A 21,272-nucleotide genomic window follows, 5' to 3' on the forward strand; every position below is an offset into this window, starting at 1 on the left:
ATTGATCTTTAATTTATCAATGAGGTCTGAAACATTTTCTCTTTTAACCTCTATCTGACTTAACTCCTCGGTTAGGAGGGGCCGTTCGGGCAGTGGTATCTGCCCGAGGTCTTCTGCCGTGCAGACAGATGCAAAGAACTCATTTAATTTCTCTGCCATCTCTAAGTCTCCTTTTATCTCCCCTTTCCCTCCCTCACCATCCAGAGGGCCAACCGCTTCTCTGGCGGGTTTCCTGCTTCTAACATATTTGAAGAAGCTTTTATTATTCCCCTTAATGTTGCTGGCCATGCGTTCCTCATAGTCTCGCTTGGCCTCCCGTATCACCTTCTTACATTTCTTTTGCCACAGTTTATGTTCCTTTTTATTCTCTTCATTAGGGCAAGACTTCCATTTACGGAAGGAAGCTTCCTTGCCCTTCACAGCCTCTCTAACTTGGCTGGTTAGCCATGCGGGCACTCTCCTGGATTTAGTGGAACCCTTCTTTCTTTGCAGTATACACCTCTGCTGGGCCTCTATTACTGTTGTTTTAAGCAGCCTCCATGCACTCTGGAGAGACTGGACTCTTTTTACCCTCCCTTTCAACCTCCTTCTAACCAGCCTCCTCATTTGAGGGAAGTCCGCCCGTCGGAAGTCAAGGGTTTTTGTTAGAGATTTGCCTGGTATTCTTCCCCCAACGTGCACGTCAAAACGGATCGCAGCATGATCACTGTTCCCCAATGGCTCAGTAACGTTTACATCTCTAACCAGGTCCTGCGTACCGCACAAAATTAAATCCAGAGTCACCTGTCCTCTGGTGGGCTCCTTGACTAGCTGATCTAAGCCACAGTCATTCAGCACGTCAAGAAATCCGGTTTCCTTATCGTGACCAGAACACAAATTGACCCAGTCAATATGAGGATAATTGAAGTCCCCCATGATTACAACCCTGTCCTTCCTTGTCACCTCCCTGATCTGTTTCCTCATTTCAAGGTCCCCATCAGATTTCTGGTCTGGAGGACGATAGCACGCCCCCAGTATTACATCGCTGCACAAGCCTGGTAATTTAACCCACAGAGATTCTACGGTGGAGTCGGACCCACCTTCAATCTCTACTTTGCTGGATTCTATCCCTTCCTTAACATAAAGGGCCACCCCACCTCCAACACGCCCCTGCCTGTCCCTCCTGTAGAGTTTATAGCCCGGGATTGCGGTATCCCACTGATTCTCCGCATTCCACCAGGTTTCCGTTATGCCCACTATGTCAATATTTTCCCTTGTCACCAGACATTCCAGTTCTCCCACCTTTGCTCGTAGACTTCGGGCATTCGCATAAAAGCATTTATACACGGAATGCCCCAGGATGGGCTGCTTATTCGCTCCTTTGTCCCCGCATCCTCTCATTGTGCCAAACCGTCTATCACATCCCATCTCCCTAACTTTCCCAATTTCTTCTCCTACCCTGCCTTTGTCTTGTTGTTCTCTAACCTCCCCATCCTCGTCCCATAGGGATGATGAGTCCCGAACCGGATGCCCCTCGGCTCCTGTCGGCCTTCCCCCAGGGATCAGTTTAAAAGCTGCTCTGCCACCTTTTTAATGTTATGCTTATTGCTTATGGGAACTCTATTCTTGTAACCAAATACAATATTGAACATATGAAGCAGGGGAAATTGGGATTGTAGTGGCAAGCCCTGTCTTAATTCTCCACATGTTCATCATAAATTATTCTGCACAAGGCTATATGCAACTTGCTTGCACACAGCCCTAGGGTTGCCTCAGCTTGAAGAATGACTGTACTTGTACACACATGGACTTTGAGCCAATTAGCATACAGGGGTTGGGGCCGGCTGCCATGACTCTTCTTCTCCTTCCATGTCTTCTTTCCAACTGTTTCCCCTGTTTGGTTACATGTCTATGGCTATAGTTAGTTATCAAGGAAAAACTGTGTTTGAGAAAAAAGATTGTTCAGAATATAGTATAATATTCCATTAAAGTCGTTCATATGTTCATCAGCTATTCTAGATTTCCTAACTTATCTTCAGTTTTAGCATCGGATAAGATTGAGCCATTAACCACTGAGAGCCCAATTTTATGCATGTCTACTGAGAAATGTCCCGTTACTGTAAATGGGACTTACTCCCAGGTCAGTTTGGATAGGATCATAGCCTAAGATACTATAAGGCTGCCATCCTATACTCACCTGGAAATATGTTTCACATTTGCGACTGTGACAGTGGAACGCTAGCTCCACCAGTGCAGAGTCACAATAAGACTATACCACTAGAGACTTTTAGAATGAATTGACTAGACTTTTACTGACTATACTTTTACTGACTATGAAGTCATGGTAGGTATGTACAAGTCATATTGGTAGATATGTGCAAGCTCCTGGTTTTAGAGGTAGGCTACCTCAGATTGCCAGATGCAGGGGAAGGCACCAGGACATAGGATGTGTCTTGTGTGCTCCCTGAAGCATTTGGTGGGTCACTGTGAGATACAGGAAGCTGGACTAGATGGGCCTTTGGCCTGATCCAGTGGGGCTCTTCTTATGAAAGGCAGATATAATACAGATATTTGTAGATGGATGTGCCTCTCTTTATATTCTATATGCCTGTACATTTTTGGTGCTTTCTATTCTGTATATTTTGGGTTTGTATTAATTTTTGAAATAAATACAAGTGTCCATCATTGAGAATCCTTCTAGATTCTCAATAGTGTGCATCAAACTTTGTTGTGTAAGCAAAACATCTGTGAACTATTTTCAAGAAATGAAGTTGCATAAGGCAGTTTAAAAGCTTTTTTAAAATTAACAATAGAAAGAGGCAGAAGGTAGAAGGAAAAATAGGGCAGCAATACCGCACTAGTTGCCCCAGAGACTGACTTTAGCAAATTGCCTCTGAGCTTCTAACATAACATGAATGCTCTGTAGGCAGCTGGAGAAAATCACTGTATATTTTGAAGTTCCAGGAACTATATGATGCACGGCTGCAAAGCTACTGAACTATTTCCCTTCTGAACATTCAATCTTCCGTGATTCAAACTACATCAAATGCCAACTGAGCAGAAATGTCTGTCTGCCCAAACTCCTGTAGATTTAAATGCCTGTCAGCAAAATGCAAACACTAACACATGGAAGCCTGGGCCATTAAAATATATACTGTGTAATGACATTAACTCAAGTATTTGCACAAAGAAAGTTCTCCAAAAGAATTATATATGCGTATCTGACAGTTCTACCACTTCTCCCATAATTCACAGGGCAGATTAACAAGGAACAGAACTTCCAGAGAGGCTGCTGTATTTGCAACAAAACATAACAAAGAGGCATTTTAAAGAAAGACTCATTGTAGCAGAACCCTATGAAAGCACATGGAATAGAAGATGTGATCAACAAATCCAACTGACCCAGTCTAAGTTCCAGGTTAGTTGAACTGAGATGAGATTTGCAAATTGACCTTTCCTGTATGTGGCTCTGCAGTGTATCCAAAAAGTGCATGATGTGGTAGGTATGAATATGCATGGGCGATTCTTTATAAACATTTTCTAGTGAAAGAAAACCATTATTTCTGAACCTTCACTTACAACCACTGGCAAATACCCCAGGGCACCACATCTGTGAGGCCTGTGGGGGCAGCACTACTGCCCATGTGCCCTGCCACTGCACCGCTGTGCCACTATGCTGCTGCACCACTGCTATTGGCCCTCCAGAGCCCTTCTGAGAGTCAGGGATGCCTCATGCTGCATTCTATGACCCTCTGAAAGTCTTCTGAGGCCTTCTGAGATGGAAACTGGAGGTAATGTTTAAAGTCCCCCTCAGAAGGTTTTCAGAGGGCCACAGAATACCATGTGAAGCTTTGGAGCAACTGGTAAGTTGGAGAATGGCAGTCTCCTGGGGGGTGGCATTCTACAATCCTGGTCCTGGGCAGCACATGGGCCAGGATCACAATTGCTTACAACTATATCTGATGCCTCAGAAAGGGAAGTCAAAACCGTACTATCTTAGTGATGGAATGGGAGGGGTTAAGTGGATACTTCCTAATACCAAAAGGCAGCTTCTAATTATATAATACTTTCCTTAAATGCAGCATGGTCACTTTAAAAAATGAATTAGGTTCTTGGCTTCTATCACATAGTTCCAGTGACAGAGTTTCAGACTGCTGTGCCAACAATGCTTCGCAAGCCTCCACTGACCAAAATGTATTCAGTGGCTGGTTGCTTTATGCATGACACTCTTTTTTGCGTGGCGTGAGAACAAAATATTTCTGGAACACAGACAGCTTTGTTTCAGTTACATCCATACAATGGAGGCAGTGCAGGAAAGATTCTTGACTGCTTCTGAAAGCTAGCAGGGCTGTCAGAGAAGCCAGATCAAGAAATATCATAGGACCGCCTTATTCTGAGCAAGCAAGCACTTACCTGAGTAGCCAGTAATATCCATGGCTTTGAGATTCCTGCATTTAATGACTGTTAAAGTGAGGCGACCTGCAGTTGGCAGATAACAAAGGGAAAACATGATTTCCCCCAGGTCCACACTTTCCTTTAATAAAAGAGAGAACATGGAACATTAGAAAATGGTAAGACAAACTTAGCAGACTGTCACCTCCCAACTTCCCTCCTTTGAATTCTTTATAACTTTGCTGCTACTGCAGTTTCTGTTTCTTGATCTGCTTTTTACCAAGAGCAATGCAAAAAAGGGCAAATTGTACATTTCTGGATAACTCTCTGAGAGCATGGTACACACTTACATCTAGAACTAACTTGGGTGTCCATATGCACATATGCATATATAACCACCATGTAAATGCACATGAAACATGTGTGGATTTGTTACATGTGTGTGGTCATTAGGAGTGTGCAAGAAATACTGGTGATAAAGTCCACCCTTAAATTTTCTCCCCAGCGGCTGCCATTTATGCCTACGGGCAAAGGTAAAGCATGACAACTGGGGGCAACATTTCAATGGAGGCAAATCTGTTTCCACCACCACTGGTAGCTCCATTTCCACCAGTAGGGATGGTGGCAGTGTGATGGAGCGTGTCTCTCAGTTATGCGCCAACCCTCCATTTACATACATCTCCTACTATAATAACAGATATTTCACTAGTTGTACAGGCCAGATCACAGTCATGTATTTGTCATACTCCTTCATGACTTAAAACAAGAACAGGTTTCTATCTGCAGAGTCTGTATCACTGGTCATAGAAGGCAGATTGCAAGGCAGCCTGTGTTTATAAGTTATGTTGAGTGAACCCACACCATGCTGCCATATACCTCAGTCATTCCTACCTCCTTCAGTTTCTCCATTAGACTTATAAAGCATGTTGAGAATGGAACATAAGAACATAAGAACAGCCCCACTGGATCAGGCCATAGGCCCATCTAGTCCAGCTTCCTGGATCTCACAGCGGCCCACCAAATGCCCCAGGGAGCACACCAGATAACAAGAGACCGCATCCTGGTGCCCTCCCTTGCATCTGGCATTCTGACATAACCCATTTCTAAAATCAGGAGGTTGCGCATGCACATCATGGCTTGAACCCCGTAATGGATTTTTCCTACAGAAACTTGTCCAATCCCCTTTTAAAGGCGTCCAGGCTAGATGCCATCACCACATCCTGTGGCAAGGAGTTCCACAGACCGACCACACACTGAATAAAGAAATATTTTCTTTTGCCTGTTCTAACTCTCCCAACACTCAATTTTAGTGGATGTCCCCTGGTTCTGGTGTTATGTGCACCATATGCACATATGCACACATGCACATATGCACACATATGCACATATGCACCATATGGTGGAGCACTTGAGAGAGAAGAATCGTCTCCTTGTTCAAGAATGAGACCCTTCAGTGTCTTCTCTAAGTATTGAAAACTGAAGTTGGGGCTGAGACCAGATCACACAAGATGAAAATAATCCTGCCTATCCTCACTCATGCATCCACTGAGTTCCTCTGCCTACACAGCATCCCACGGTTGGAAAGCTGAGTAAGAGACTGAGATCATACATAGCATGAAGTTACTTGAGTTACCTTGAATTACCTTGAGTTACTGAGTGATAAGGTCAGGATAGAGAAAGCCCCCTGCAGGTCTAAACCAACTGTTATTTATTCTTAAAAATGAAAACTAAAACTTTCAGGATTCTCACAAGAGCTTGTGGCTACATGGAAAGAGTATCAAAGGATCCAGGCAGACTGTGAGATAAATTCTATCCACTTGGTTCACGTTTTTAAAAAATGGAACCACCATACAAAATGCAGACCTGGGTTTAGAAATCACAGCATTCTTCCTAAAAATTTCTTCTCCTTGCAAAAGTGGCACAAACAGTTTATGATTAGGGGGTGGACACAGGTATTTGTTTTTTTTTTCCAACTAGCAATGGACAGTTCTAGTTCTAAAATAACTCTCCTTTGTCCTCTGCTTGTTCACTTATCTATTAAACTGTCTATCAGGTAGGAATCTAGAACAATGACCTTTGCAGGTGTTCTCACTCCCCAACCCCTTCATTGTATCTTTGCATCTTCTGCCAATGGATCACTGGAGAATGTCTTCCACATGTCAAATATAACTTAAAATATCCACACTTAATTAGGGGTCCTCATGGCATCAGCATGCGCCAGTTTGGGGGCAAGTTCTTCCTTTCCCAAGAATCTTTTTGTAGATTCTCTGACCTTGTCAATGATTACTGAGTGGTGCAGTAACACAATTTAATTAACTCCACAGGGCATGACTATAGTAAAACACCTTGCTTTTTCTGTAGGTTTTGCTTATTTTTCTCTATTTTTTGGATGCTTGTAAACCCTCAGAGGCTTCTAAGAGTCTCAGCATCTTAAAAGCTGAGACATCATCCTGCAGTCATTATTGTCCTTTTTCACTGTAATTACAGAAGGGCCACGTTGTTTTCCAGACAAGTCTTGCACAGATTAGATGTCTCCTTGGATGGACTTTCTTCAAACAAAGAATGTTGCCCAACTGTTCTGCCGAAATTGGCATGTGATCATGGGACAATCCCCATCCAGTCTGAGAGTCTGGGACAGTCTGATGAGACTGGGGGTCTGATAAGTCTGGGACATCCCCATCCAGTACCCAAGAAAGAGATCTGGACAAGATTCCTTTCTTCAAACCTTTCCCTAACCTAGCTTTTTTCCTGACCAGAAACCTGTTTTGTCCTTTCTATTTGTATAATGGGATGAGTCTTAATCACTACCCTATAAATAATCAACTGCTATAGAAATGAATGACCATAACTGAGGAGCACCATTTCAATGAGGTCTTCTAGAAACCTCTAGGTGGCACCATATAACTTTTGTCAGATATGCTGTTGTAGTTCTTCCACAAACTGAAAGGTGAGACAGGAACACCCTGGATTGCCAGCTGATGCGATGCTGGGGGAATTAATACATAAACCTTACTATTACTGTTCCTCATGAGTCCTTTGGAATCTGGATTGTTCATAAATCACTGGTTCAGAAATTTCAACTTGAAGCTATTAGTCCTTTCACTCCATACCTGAAGTGAGCCTTGAAACAAACCCTGAAGTCAACCAGCCAAGAAAATGCAACGGTGATTGTAGAGACAAATATGATTATACAGACCAATTCTTCATTTGGGGGCAAACATTAGGGGTGGCTGTCTAGCTAGCAAAACAAACATTTAATTTTATATGGCAGTTTTAGTGTTCAGGCCCTGCATAATAATCTGATTTATTTCATACCTCTTGCAGTGGTAACAGCTTAATAGAGAAACATGAGACCAACCCACATACAAGGTTTCAAATCATCATTGGCTTAAGTGGGTGTATAAGACAAATGTGCAATTTATACAGGCAATGATATGTACTGTATTTCTTTTCTGTGTACCACAGCTGCAAATGGTACAAAGAACATGAGAGAAGCTCAAAGGGGTTATTCAGTCTTTTTGGGACAGGGCAGAATGAGAATGAGCCTGAGAACTAGTGCTTGCCCAGAGTGCTTGATTTCCAAAATGAGCAGAGCTGAGTCTGAAACCTGCCTGAACGTTCCTCCTCTGCTGCTGAAGTGCTTCCTGTTCATCCTAGATGAAGAGGCCAATTGTGCATATTCAGCAATAAAGTGCTCTGGACATGCTGTATGGCACTGTTCTTTTTTATTATCAATTCACAATTGTCTAAGTTCTTTCTGATAAGAAAAATTGGTTCCAGGTCTGAGCCCTGGCTGAAACGGAACCCTGCTTGTCCAGAATAGGATATCCAAAGTCACAGCCTACAACTGACCACAGCTACAATCCTATCCACACTTACCTATGAGTAAGCTCCACTGATTCTAATGGGGTTTACTTCTGAATAGACATGCATAGGATTGGGTAGAACACCAGTTCTACCAAGGACTTGAATTAGCCAACCACTCTGGGAGACTGTGTTGTTGTTTTTGTTGGTGATGGTGGTGTGTGTATGCATTTATATCTATAGTGGTATACTATAATATCTCTCTCTCTCTCTCTCTCTCTCTCTCTCTCTCACTCACACACACACACACACACACACACACACACACACCCCACCACCACCACCACCAACTGTTTACTTGCGTTATCATTACATATTGACAACGTTATGCAAATGAGGTAAGAGGCAAAGTCTTTCCCAAATAGATTAAAATGTCTTTAAAGCTGCAATCCTACACACACTGTCCTAGGAGTAACCCCACTGAACACACTGGAACTTACTTCTGAGTAGACATTTATAGGACTGTGCTGCAGAGCTACAGTCCTCTAAACTCTGTTGAAGGTGGGGGTCTTAATACACAAATCAACACTGGTAGTCTGGTTATGTCCATACATTACTGTGTGTGCACAAGACCTCCTGGGTGATGTGCTGTTTCATTTTAGGACATTATCTATCCAGTTTATCTTGGACACTGTACTATGTGAATCAAACAACTGACTGGATGTCAGAAAGTTTTGCTTCCTCAAATTTAAATACTCTTTACGGAATAACTGGATAGCCCTGGTGTAGAGTGTCAGGGCATATCCAGATGGCTATAATTTAGGGAATTTGATGTAATATCCCAGGCTGCTGAGAGAGAGAGAGAGAGAGAGAGAGAGAGAGAGAGAGAGAGAGAGAGAGAGCACCAGCCACTGCACAGTTCCATCAAAACTTGATGAGAAATATTTGCGCTTAATGAGAATGAGCCTGTTAAAGGTTCTGTCTTAAGAGACAGCGTTCCTGAAACGAAGTCCAGAGCCCAGTGGTAATAGCTATAAGGGGAGTTCGTTCTAATAAGTGCTGCAATCAGCCTGCATTATTAATGCCTAGACATTTTCAAATAACCCTTCAGAAGCTCTGCCAAGGTGGCATAATTACAATTTGACCAGTATCCACCCCTGCCTTCCCTCCTTTTTCCCAGAACTAAGCCCAGGAGAGACTCAGCTCATTTAACGGTATGAGTAGGCAGGTATAAAGAGACATTCCCCAAGGCTGTGGGCCAAACTACATATTAGTAGTTTTGTAGCCATTAGTACGTCTGATACTACTTTTTGGGGGTCAGGAAATGGCCCAGATCTGGATCAGGACTGCAGTATGAAGAAGGGAAGGCTTTACCATTTTGCCTCAGTTATGGTCCCAGTCCAGCTTGAGGCTCCTGCAATTGCTATTTGCCCTGGAAGGAAACCTCTGTTGGCACCACTGCATATAAAATTCACAGAGGGTTTAGCTGTAACTGTAGATTATGAATAGATTTCTTAGAGATGGGTGAATCTGTGTGAAGAATCTGCTCTTTGCTGGAACTGTTAGCATTATTCCATGGTCATCACATACCCATTTTAGTTCTAGACCTCACTTGGGGACTGAACAAAAACAAGTATTTTCCCATCTTAGCCTTAAGAAGAGGAATCTTCAATTATAATTTATCTGGGGTGTGTCTGTAGCTTGTGGTAAAGCACATTCTTGGCATGTAGGAAATTCCAGGTTCAATCCCTGGCATCTCCAAGGGAGGGAGAAGGAAAGGCCCCTCCCTGAAGCCTGGAGAGTCCCCATCATTCAGCACAGACAATATTAAGATAGCTAGACCATTGGCCTGACTTGGCACAAGACAACTTCCCATATACATACATACCACAACAGTTCTAATCAGCATCACCAGTAGAGTACACTATTGCTTGTTTTAGTGCAATGTCTAGTCATTTGCAGATGATCCTATCGAGAACTCTATTGGCACTTGACCAATGACCATCATTGCCACCTACAACACAGTAGCTTTTTGCACAGAATTCTAGCAGAAATGTCAGCTTTTAAATCCAGAGCCTTCAGGCCGCATAGATGAAGCAGAAGAATGTCAGCCTTGGATGTGGGAGACTTAAATTCAATTCTCTGCCACAAACTTGAAATCTCATTGTGTGACCTTGGTCCCATCACTATTTCTCAGTGCAATCTACCTAGGCAGTTCATGGTTGTTAGAAGGCTAAAATGTGTTACTCTGTAACTCCTGACCTGAGCAGCCCCTGGGATATAGTAGAAAAAGAATTTAAAGAAACATCAAGTCTCCAAATATATGTAATTCAATATAATTTATCCTGCCCTATGGGTACATATATAGAAGTTAATAAGTCTGAGAAAAGAAAAAAGAACCATTAATGTTTTTTTCAGTGACATTGTAATATTCAGGGATTCAAATAACCAACATTCAGAAAATGGAGGTTTCATAATAGCTCTCTCGTATTTACATCATAGGCAGAATTCATAGCCCTGATGAATGCAAATATATTTGAGTATCTCAGAAAAAAATTAAAGGGGATGTAGGCAACAGAGCACTGCGACTTCTCCTATATAGATTCAGAAATGGGGAGGGGGTGGAACAGGACACGGGGTGGGCAGAATGGGGCAGACAGAGCAGGGGAGAGTGGAGAGTGAGGGGGCAGGGCAGGTTTAGCAGCTGTGGCACCTGCCAAATCCTTACTCCTTTCCTGGGCCTGATCTGCCTTCACACATCAACATGGATATGGCTACAATATCACCGGCACAGGTCCGGGTCAGGCCAGCAAAAGTTCCCTTTGCCTGAAGAAGTCTCCCAAAACGAAAACTCCCCACAAGATTTGGCAGGCACTGCATTGGTGCTGCTGCCTCACCACACTGGGATTTACATTGGATTTGGTTGGCCATCTACAATCCTATTCACATTTATCTGGGAGTATGTCCTATTGAAGGTAGTGGGACTTGAGTGGGACTTCAGAGTTAACATACAAAGGCTAGCACTGTAATATACCTTTTATGTTTATTTGGGTTATTTTTAATCCCATTTTTCAATATTTATTTTCAACTATTGCAATTTACTCCAAGAATGTGTGATGAAATGAGTTTTAAATGAATCATACTTACAGCTCAAACATAGGTGAATGTTGAAAGGAATGGAGCATCACGACTCCCCTTTTTCAAGGCTTATTCTCAGTCCACTATGCAGGTACTTATTGAAATCACATCAAAATATAACAAATACCCTTTTCATTTGATATAGCAACTCGGAGAGTTAGCATCTTGACAATCAGGCATCATCTTACTTACTTGCATTCATGTCCCATAAATAGCTGCAAATGACCCAGAGAGAGGCCCCTATGTTAACAAAGAACAGAGAGGCACATACAGTATAGTCCATCAGTAGCTCAATGCATTTTTTGATTAGGCATCTGGAGAACAGCATGTTTGGAACTTTCAGAAGACACATTGCCTTTTAAAAGTCTCCATTAGATGGTGGGGGGAAGTGCCTTTGGGACAGTGACAAAAGCAGCTTGCACACTTGACAGTGGACTTAATTTCTAAGAAAAGAGATTTCAGGGATAAATCCTGCCTGGCAGTCACATCATCTGCCTTTGGAAAGCCTTTTCCTTAAGCCTGAATGTACAGGAACAGGCTGGGGTTACCATTCAGCTTAAGTGTACCTATGCTTAAAAGGCGTGCTTTACATCATGTCACCTGGGACTCCGTTTTGGCTTTGAAAATAAAGTCTGAGGCTGAGTCCTGACAAACAATTCAGTTGCTCAGTTTTCTCCCAGAAGAAATATTAACTTGCCCTATGATCTGCCCTTGTATCTTATTTTTTCTTGGCTGCTAGAATTGCAAAAAAGTCATGCTCAGATTATAGGAGGGGTGGATTATACTTGCCCTATAGTATGGATAGGGCTTTACGGCTATCCAAAGCAGCCTCCACCAATTTGTGCTGCAGGCTCATTGGTGGGGAAGCTGCAGTGGTCTTCAGCATGCCAAATGGCCTACAGACACCTTCCGGAGCAGGTAAGTTCATGCAGGGGGTTGGAGGGAGGCAAGGAGGGGGCTGAACAAGGCAGATGAGGATGGATCAGGCCTGGAAAGGGGTGGGATTGGCAGTAGCTGCACTCGATGAATCCCAAGCTTCTTCCCATGTCTAATCCGCCTTCACAGAGCAATGTGGACTTGCGACCAGTGATTGAGCTGGCTCAGGTCCAAGTTATCTGGGTCTTACCCTGGGGTAAAGGGACAAATGTTCCCTCACCCCAAGGAGACCTCCAACAGCCAAAAATCCTCTGCAGGATGCAGTGGAAGCTGTGGTGGTGGAGTTAGGTAGGATTGGGCTGTTAGTCATTCTCTCTCAGCCTGGCCCACCTCATTAGGTTCTAATGAACCTAGGAATTAGGTTCATTAGGTTCTCTCTCAGCCTGGCCCACTATCCTCATTAGTGAGGATAAAAGAAGGTAAGGTGCACACAGGCTCTGATCTCTTCGAGGGGCCCAGATAGAAATGTGAGTAATAACTCAGGCCCCTTTACTTTCCCCTCATAATTTAATTTGAGCACTGGCTAAGCAGTGGAATTTCTCCCACTAACTCTCCATTTTTCAATGGTACGATGAAGTGTAGATTTTCTCATTTCTGAAATGATTAAGCACCAAATTAATCAATTTTTGTAAAGTCTTTAAGATGTTTATTTTTTAAAAAAAATTTGTCCTTTTCATTTGAAACACAGCTCTGGTGAGGAATGTGCCTTTGTGATTGTCACAAGAGCCAGGCAATTAGCCATCTCCTCAACCAGATTTTTCTGAAAAGAGGAAGAACCAGTTGATCTCTAGCTTGGTTTTCTGAAGAAGGTTACACATTTGATCAAAAAGACTCTAGTTCCACAGTGTGCGCTCACTGCTCAGGATATGTACATCTATACTCAGCCTGAGACAGTGCCTAGCAATGATCTCCCCATTACAAAAATGTCTTTTGAAGACCTTGTACTCAAGCCCTGCTTACAACAGGTAATGAGCAGGAATTATCAGTAGACAAAGTTGAAATACAATAAGAAACATAGCAGACATGGGTAAAATCAGGCTAATGTGAAATCTTGGAGAGAGCTTAACTCTTCCATTAATATCCATGAGATTTGCAGCCTGAACACTCAGAACTGTCACTGAGTCCAATGGGTGTTACTTTCTAGTTTAGGATTCAAAGTGCACAACTCTGGCTGGATCTTGCCCTTTATTAGCTTTGCCAAGAAAAGAGAATCAGAATTCCTGACTCAAGTTCAGTGATTTTCAACCTTTTTCATCTCATAGCACACTGGCAAGACACTAAAATGGTCAAGGCATCATATTATTGTTGGCAACCTTCAGTCTCGAAAGACTATGGTATCGCGCTCTGAATGGTGGTTCTGGAATAGCGTCTAGTGTGGCTGAAAAGGCCGATTCGGGCGTGACAATCCCTTTCATACCGGGAGCAAGTGCAGTCTGTCTCCCTGGCTATGGGCCTTCCTTCTTTGCCTCTTTGCCTCAGACTGTTGGCCAAGTGTCTCTTCAAACTGGGAAAGGCCATGCTGCACAGCCTGCCTCCAAGCGGGCTGCTCAGAGGCCAGGGGTTCCCATTTGTTGAGGTCCACTCCTAAGATCCCTCTTGCAGATGTCCTTGTATCGCAGCTGTGGTCTACCTGTAGGGCGCTTTCCTTGCACAAGTTCTCCATAGAGGAGATCCTTTGGGATCCGGCCATCATCCATTCTCACAACATGACTGAGCTCAGGTCAAGGCATCAGCTTTTTGACAATTGACAAGGCACACTGGGCTGTCAATGGGGGCGCACATCCCCCAATGGTCCTACTGATAAATGATCCTCTCTCAAATTCCCACGGCACACCTGGGGACCATTTGCGGCACACCAGCGTGCCACGGCACAGTGGTTGAAAATGGCTGCTCAAGTTCATCACAGTGAAAGGAAAGGTGGGGTGAATGTGCTCGACAAAGAGCACTCCCGCCCATACTCAGCACTGTTTGGATGGCAGAACTGTGTAGATACACACATGTATGTACACACGCCATGGGAAGCCCAGTACAGTGCTGCGCCCCAAGACTTTCTGCTTCCTGATGCCACCCCTGACAAAGGTACACGTGGGTGGGGGGCCCTTGCTTTGTTCAGGCTCAAGTGCAAATTTCTGCAATTGGTAACCACCTTGTTAGAGTCTTCTTATGGAATATAATATGTAGTTTGGACCATAAGAACCCTTATGAAAATTTTAGGATATGTGCAATGACATTCCCCCATATGAACTGAATGTTCAACTGAGAATACAGGCAACACTCTCTTGCAACTGGAGGAGAAAGTCAGCAACAGTGGGCACTGATTTTGCTCTCATCATTGATCATTATCATTGAGAAACTCCTGATAAATGTCCAAGGAACCACAGCAGTCTCAAGACACACTATGAAAGTCATTGATTTTATCTCTGCCTGGGTGTTTTTATTTTAAAGCTAAAATGCAATGGCTATTTTAATGTGGATACATTAAAGTAAGTATACAGATAATGGGAGAGTGTTTGCTGATTGAAGCTAATCATAGATCTTCCTCCAGGCTGATTGCTGCCCCTTTATACAGGTGAGCCACTGCACTGAAACTCTTCTATGGCTAGGGTAACAAAATGTTCAGTTTGCTCCTGGAATTAACAATGTTCTCTGCAACTGGGACACACTGCTGGACTGATTAAGGACCCATCAACTTTCCAGCACTGATTCAGCCATGCCAACAGGGTGTGTGCTGCATCCTGCAGTGAGGGGGGTGAGTCAAGGAGTCTTCCTCAATGTAAGGGAACATTTTTCCCTTACTTTGGGGCTACATTCCAGCTGCGTCAGTGGTTGAAAGTTGGATAGGATTGGGCCCTAATTCAGCACGGTACTGCATATGCTATGAATGCAGTCAGGGCCAAAGCAGAGGGGAGGAAGGGATACATGCAGCAGTATCCTTGTTTTGTTTCCAATAAACCTGCTCTGTACAGAAAAAAGGACTTAGGTTTATAAGTTGGCTGGCTACAAATAGCGCTGCTGGGAGTTGCTGCCAGACAATCAAAGCTGCATTGCTTGCAGTTTCACCAAATAAATCTCTTTGCTTTTTCCCCTAGAATAAAAACTGAGCCATAGGGTTAGGGAGAAGGACTGCTGTGAGTAATATTCTTTTCCAATGGCCACCTGGCCCCCTGCTGCTTTTAAATTGATATTAAGGAGAAGCAGAAACCTGTGCAATGTTTATATATAACCATAAAAGAACTGAGGTCAGTAAATCACAGAATGCTCAGAATCTCCTTGAAAGGCCTATGGGCAGACCCTACAGCTCCTCTCTCAGGTGAGTAAGTGCCTTACAGTGTGATCCTAAGCAAGCTTTAAAATAAGGCTCACTTACACTCTATGTACTGATTCCCAAGTAAGGGCCTGATCCTGAGCCCTGCATGTTGGCTTACTGCTGCCACACAGTGTCACAAATGTACCACAAGGTATGCCTGCAACACATACCACAGTCCCCATTGCCGGAGCTAGCCTAGCACAAGCCCAGGTTGGCCTAGCTCCAGCACTGGGTCTGTAGTCTGCTGCCCTGCAGCTCACATCTCAGTGGAGAAGTGACTGGGGGTGTGGGGGCAGGCGGAGAGAGGCATTCCAGGGTGGGGGAGGTAAGGGGAGGACGAGCAGAGAATGGGCAGAAGGTGTGGTGAGGGAGGGGGCGGGACTGGCAGAGCTTAGCTCCATCAGAACCTGAGCCCCATGTTGGACCTCGGGCCCCAACACAGGACTCTGTGACTCTGCAGCAGCTCAAGAGCCACCACAGAATCAAACAGCCCCATTGTGGGGCTACTTCCCTTACCCGGGGGAAGGGGACAAAAGTCCTCTTCCCCAGAGGAGCCGCTGCAGGTTGCCCAGTGCATGCTGGATACTGCGGCAGCTATTTTTGGTGCTGTGGCAGCCATGCACACCGGCAGCTCAGTATCGGGTTGCCCATGACCACTGATGGCAGTTTTACTGGGAAACCCTAATTAAAGTGCTCCTTCTGCAAATGACCGATAGTGTTGCCTTGGGGACGTACCTGCATGTTATTAGGACTGTATGTACATCCATATGCACATTGGGCAGGATTGGCAGGATAGTGCCCACCCAGAACTCCCTGGCTATCCTGGGCATATTTGGCATTGGTTGGCAACCTTTAGTCTCGAAAGACTATGGTATCGCGCTCTGAATGGTGGTTCTGGAACAGCGTCTAGAGTGGCTGAAAAGGCCAATTCGGGAGTGACAATCCCTTCCACACTGGGAGCAAGTGCAGTCTGTCCCTGGTCTGTCTCCCTGGCTATGGGCCTTCCTTCTTTGCCTCTTTGCCACAGACTGTTGGCCAAGTGTCTCTTCAAACTGGGAAAGGCCATGCTGCACAGCCTGCCTCCAAGCAGGCTGCTCAGAGGCCAGGGTTTCCCACTTGTTGAGGTCCACTCCTAAGATCTTCAGATCCCTCTTGCAGATGTCCTTGTATCGCTGTGCAGCAATACAGTAGCTGTGGTCTACCTGTAGGGCGCTTTCCTTGCATGAGTTCTCCATAGAGGAGATCCTTTGGGATTCGGCCATCATCCATTCTCACGACATGACCGAGCCAACGCAGGCGTCTCTGTTTCAGCAGTGCATACATGCTAGGGATTCCAGCTCGTTCCAGGACTGTGTTGTTTGGAACTTTGTCCTGCCAGGTGATGCCGAGAATGCGTCGGAGGCAGCACATGTGGAAAGCGTTCAGTTTCCTCTCCTGTTGTGAGCGAAGAGTCCATGACTCACTGCAGTACAGAAGTGTACTCAGGACGCAAGCTCTGTAGACCTGGATCTTGGTATGTTCCGTCAGCTTCTTGTTGGACCAGACTCTCTTTGTGAGTCTGGAAAACGTGGTAGCTGCTTTACCGATGCGTTTGTTTAGCTCGGGGGGTTTGGCATAACGCCCCTGAAAAAGCCCACATGCTACTAAATATGTGAGTTTGCGCGTACATGTGAGCATGTTCATATTTTTAAATATTTATATGGTGGTTAGTTTTCGATGTGTTTTACCTTATGATTGGATAGTACTGGCTGAGCACATATTTTCTATTTATATGGTGCTGTGTATTGTTGATGATACTGTGTATATATTTTACATTTTGTAAATCTACAGATATTCTGTTTATACACTTCATGTTACACTTTGGGCTCTGTAGCTTTTAGTTTTTTGCAGTCTGTCCTCAGGCATCACTTTTCTGCTCAAACTGGAGTCATGTGGCCTGCTTAGGGCTGTCAACCGCTTAGAGATTTTACAAATTGATTAACTTTTTGGCTGTGAAATGATTAATCAATTAAATGAATTTCCATCTTCCAAAACTTCAGTGGAAAGATGTCTTTTGGAGGATTCTGAATGAAGAGGATGGTTTTTCTCAGGCACGATAACATAATTTAAGCCGCAAAAGCTACCAGTCACTGAAAGATGGAAAAGTCACTTTGAATGAATGCCTTTTCGAAGCCTGTACGGATACTGCAGATCCCTCAAAAGTCCACAGTCTTTGCTTGATGATAGCCATACTGATTAATACTGATTAGGAGCCCAACCTCCTGCCAGAAGTCTAATTATAATCATATGTTAGCCCCCATTGTCTCTTTGTTGCAGTTACCTCCTCCCACAGCAGTTTTTTAATGGACAGATCTGGGTTGTGAGGGTTTGTGGGCCCACACCCATTAGGACTTATTTGGCCAGACCAACTCTTGAACTGTACTTGAGGCAGCAAGCAATGCACCATCAGAGGGAATGTCATGGGGGGCGCAACATAAGAAACCTGGCATAGGCATTCTCCCAAGAGGCAGTGGAAGTGAAGAGGAATTCTGAAATGAACTTTTGATGTCATTCTTTTTTAACATGCTAGTGTCACAATATCCTCATACCAGTATGTCTACATCATGTATAGAGCAAATAGTTATGATGTTACCTCACTCATGCTATCACTTCTCTATTTAAACAGAACCTATTTGCCCTTCTTAGGGCTGTTCATTGATTGCAGAATTTAAAAAAATAATTAATGTTCCAGCTGTACTGTACACAGTGTGTACACAGTGCACCTATGATGCAATTCCGTTGTCAACTGGTGCCCAGATCCCTATTGAGTAGTACTGTATTTATTTTTCTAACACTTTTATTTTAAAACCTCAATTCACAGGTAGGTTGATATAGGAAAAGACAATCCTTCCAATACTGGGAGCCCTATTCACATGTTATCTTCACTACACATACAATCTGTATGCACAATTCGTGAAGCATACACACACAACAATAACTGCATACAGTTATTTCAGCACAGGTGAACAGGACACATGATCTGTAATCTTTTTTGGGGGGTAGGGGCCCCTTTTCTGAGTTGACTTTCAACAATGAGTTGTTATATCTACAAAGCCCTACGGCCTGGTAGAAGGGGCTATTCACACATTATACTTACTTCTATCAGGCCATAGGGCTTTGTAGATAAAACAGCTCATTGAAGTGTTTCTGGAAACATTGGAAGCTAGCACATACGTTTAAGCAGTATGTAAATATGATTAGAATGGTAGGTCTCAGTTAACAATCAGGTTTCCAGGTTCTGAACCACATGGTATTTCCTTGTATGTTTCAAAGTCACTGCTATGTATCACTCACTGCAGTAATCCAACCTGGGTATTATCAAAGCAAAGACAAATATGGTTAGGTAATCTCTTTCCAGGAAATTGGGGAAAGGTTCTCCATGCCATAAGGACCACTTGGGCATAAACAATCAGGCTACATCAACAAGCAGCAGACTGGATTCTTCAGAAGAAAAACAATGCCAGGCAGAACAACACCCTTGCAGCTTCCAGATAGCGTCCCAGAATGCCTTGCAGCTTCTGAGTAGCACTGGTGCACAACCCATTTCATCGGCCATGTCAAGCCCCAGAATGCTTTGTGGCTCCAGGCAGTGCCAGCATGCAATCCACAAAAAATCAGATTGTGACCCACCAGGGGCTCACTACCCACATTTTGGAAACAACTCTCTTATAGTTTTCCAGGGAATAAAATCTGCTGTAAGAGGGACCAGGTCTCCACTCCTAGTCACACGTAATTTCAGACACAGCTTTCCTTTCTTCCAAGAGGTACCAAGAGATAATGTGACTGCATGCAATGCCCTCTTTGGCCCAAAGCTTGCCCTCAGCAGTTCCTTTGTCAGGCTGGCTGGGAAGTGCCATGTTTTCTCCACAAGAAGTGAAAGAGCCTGTGTACATTTCAGCAGGACTGGGCTCTTGCACTTTCTTTGGGAATTACACTACCTTTCAGCTATATAAATTGGTTTTATTTATTCTGGAAGCACATCACAGCAAATGAGAATCAGAAAGGCAAAGGGGAATCTATTCTAGTAACAGAGGGGATGAAAAATATGAATTCAGTCAAGCACAATTTGATAAGTGTAATCTAGGGATAACTAAAGGGAATTCAACAGCCGGTGTTATAAGGGGAAGATCAGAATATTTTTTTCTTCAGTAGGCTATTCTGACTTTCTAATCTGTGAATCTATGACTCTTTCTAGAAACCCAGTTTCTCAGGCAAACCAGCAGGCTTAGCCTGGGAGACAGGAGAATCAGAAAACTGAATAGCAAAGCAAAACTAGTATTAAGTAACAGCAGATGTGATTTGATCATGTAGTACTTCTGATGGGTAGACCTCACCCTTTCAGTGACCTCTGAATGCACAATGCTGCTTTGCTTTTCTCCATAGAAGAACTCATGCACAAAGAGACTCATATTGCTGCTATTGTGCACTTGGTGAACCACTGAGATGGAAAGAAAGGCTGTCCACTGCACCTGCTCACCAGTATCATGACTGGGGGCAAGATTTTTCCTGAAAACAACAGTGTGTCATGCATCACTTGAAATGTTCTCATACAAACCAGTGGCTGACATTCCCTGTACAATCACTCATTCTGGAACACCTGACAGACTGAATAATTAGGAATCAAAAGTTGATTCACTAAAAGATACAGGACTATGGGCCCAACCACACATGATGAGGAGTGTGAGTGTGCCCATCCTGTCCTCCCTTCCGGTGCACTATTCCATTTTGCATGTGAGGCACAGACTGTCTGAACTACCCTGTGCACACCACTGAAATGCTACATAAGAGTAATATTTAAATTGCATGTGAGGGGCCACTTGGATGGTCCTGTCCCCTTCAACTATGCATGTTGGAAGTGAGATGGGTGCACTCACATCCTTCATCATGTGGTAGGCAGGGCCAATCAGATATATGATCTGAATCAACCCAGTGTAATAAATCCCAGTATAAGGCCCAATCCGTTCTCCTGACATAGCATGCAGCCACGCTAAAACAGGCTGCATTGCATGCTGTGGTGAAGAGGGTGATCAGAAGGCTTGGAATGGGAGAGGGAAAACATTTTCCCTTACTCCTCCATAAAAGAATCCAATCTTCTCAGAAACTCACACCAGGTAGCCGCTTCTTCCTAGAAAGTGAGGCGCACAGTGGAAGTGGCTATCCAGCATGAGTTTCTAAGAAGATTGGCTTGAAAGAGGCTGCGGTGTAGAACGGTAAGCCCTTGGGAGGACGGCTTTTTTTCAGAATGCAGCAGTCTGCAGTGTGGAGACTGCTGGTAATGAGAGAGACTCTGTACCTTCAACTTTCTCTTGTCTTCTGTGCACTGAACATAGATGAGGACAAGTACATTACATGCAAACCTGCCTGAAACAGGATATGCTACATACATACATCATATATTAAATCTCTTCAGACCTTTTCAGGTAAGTACAGAATTAACAGCATCCAAGTGAAGAGCATATGTCAAAATTTCAGTTTGCAAGCAACATTATTATTCTGGTACATTGTCATGTTTATGGTTCCCTTACTCTCATTGAATGAGAATTTATCACCTCAGTAAAAATATGTGTTCCCAGTGCTAGTGGAAAAGGTTTATGTAAAATCATTTATTTCATAGAGAAGATCAGGAATGCAGAAAAACTGGCAGCACTTCCTATGCTCTCATGTGAATTTCTCCCTT

The 21,272-nt window shown here is 43.8% G+C and overlaps 1 protein-coding gene across 1 annotated transcript in view; it reads right to left on the reverse strand.

Annotated features, from left to right (window-relative positions):
* The window catches only part of SYT6 (synaptotagmin 6), a 164,760-nt gene that overhangs the window by 17,711 nt on the left and 125,777 nt on the right, over positions 1–21,272 (reverse strand). The window contains exon 4 of the mRNA XM_066625168.1: positions 4,393–4,513. Coding sequence (XP_066481265.1) covers positions 4,393–4,513 — 121 coding nt within the window. The remainder of the gene's footprint in view (positions 1–4,392; positions 4,514–21,272) is intronic.

This window comes from Tiliqua scincoides, chromosome 4 (genome assembly GCF_035046505.1).
Source record: "Tiliqua scincoides isolate rTilSci1 chromosome 4, rTilSci1.hap2, whole genome shotgun sequence".
Classification (NCBI taxonomy): Eukaryota; Metazoa; Chordata; class Lepidosauria; order Squamata; family Scincidae; genus Tiliqua; species Tiliqua scincoides.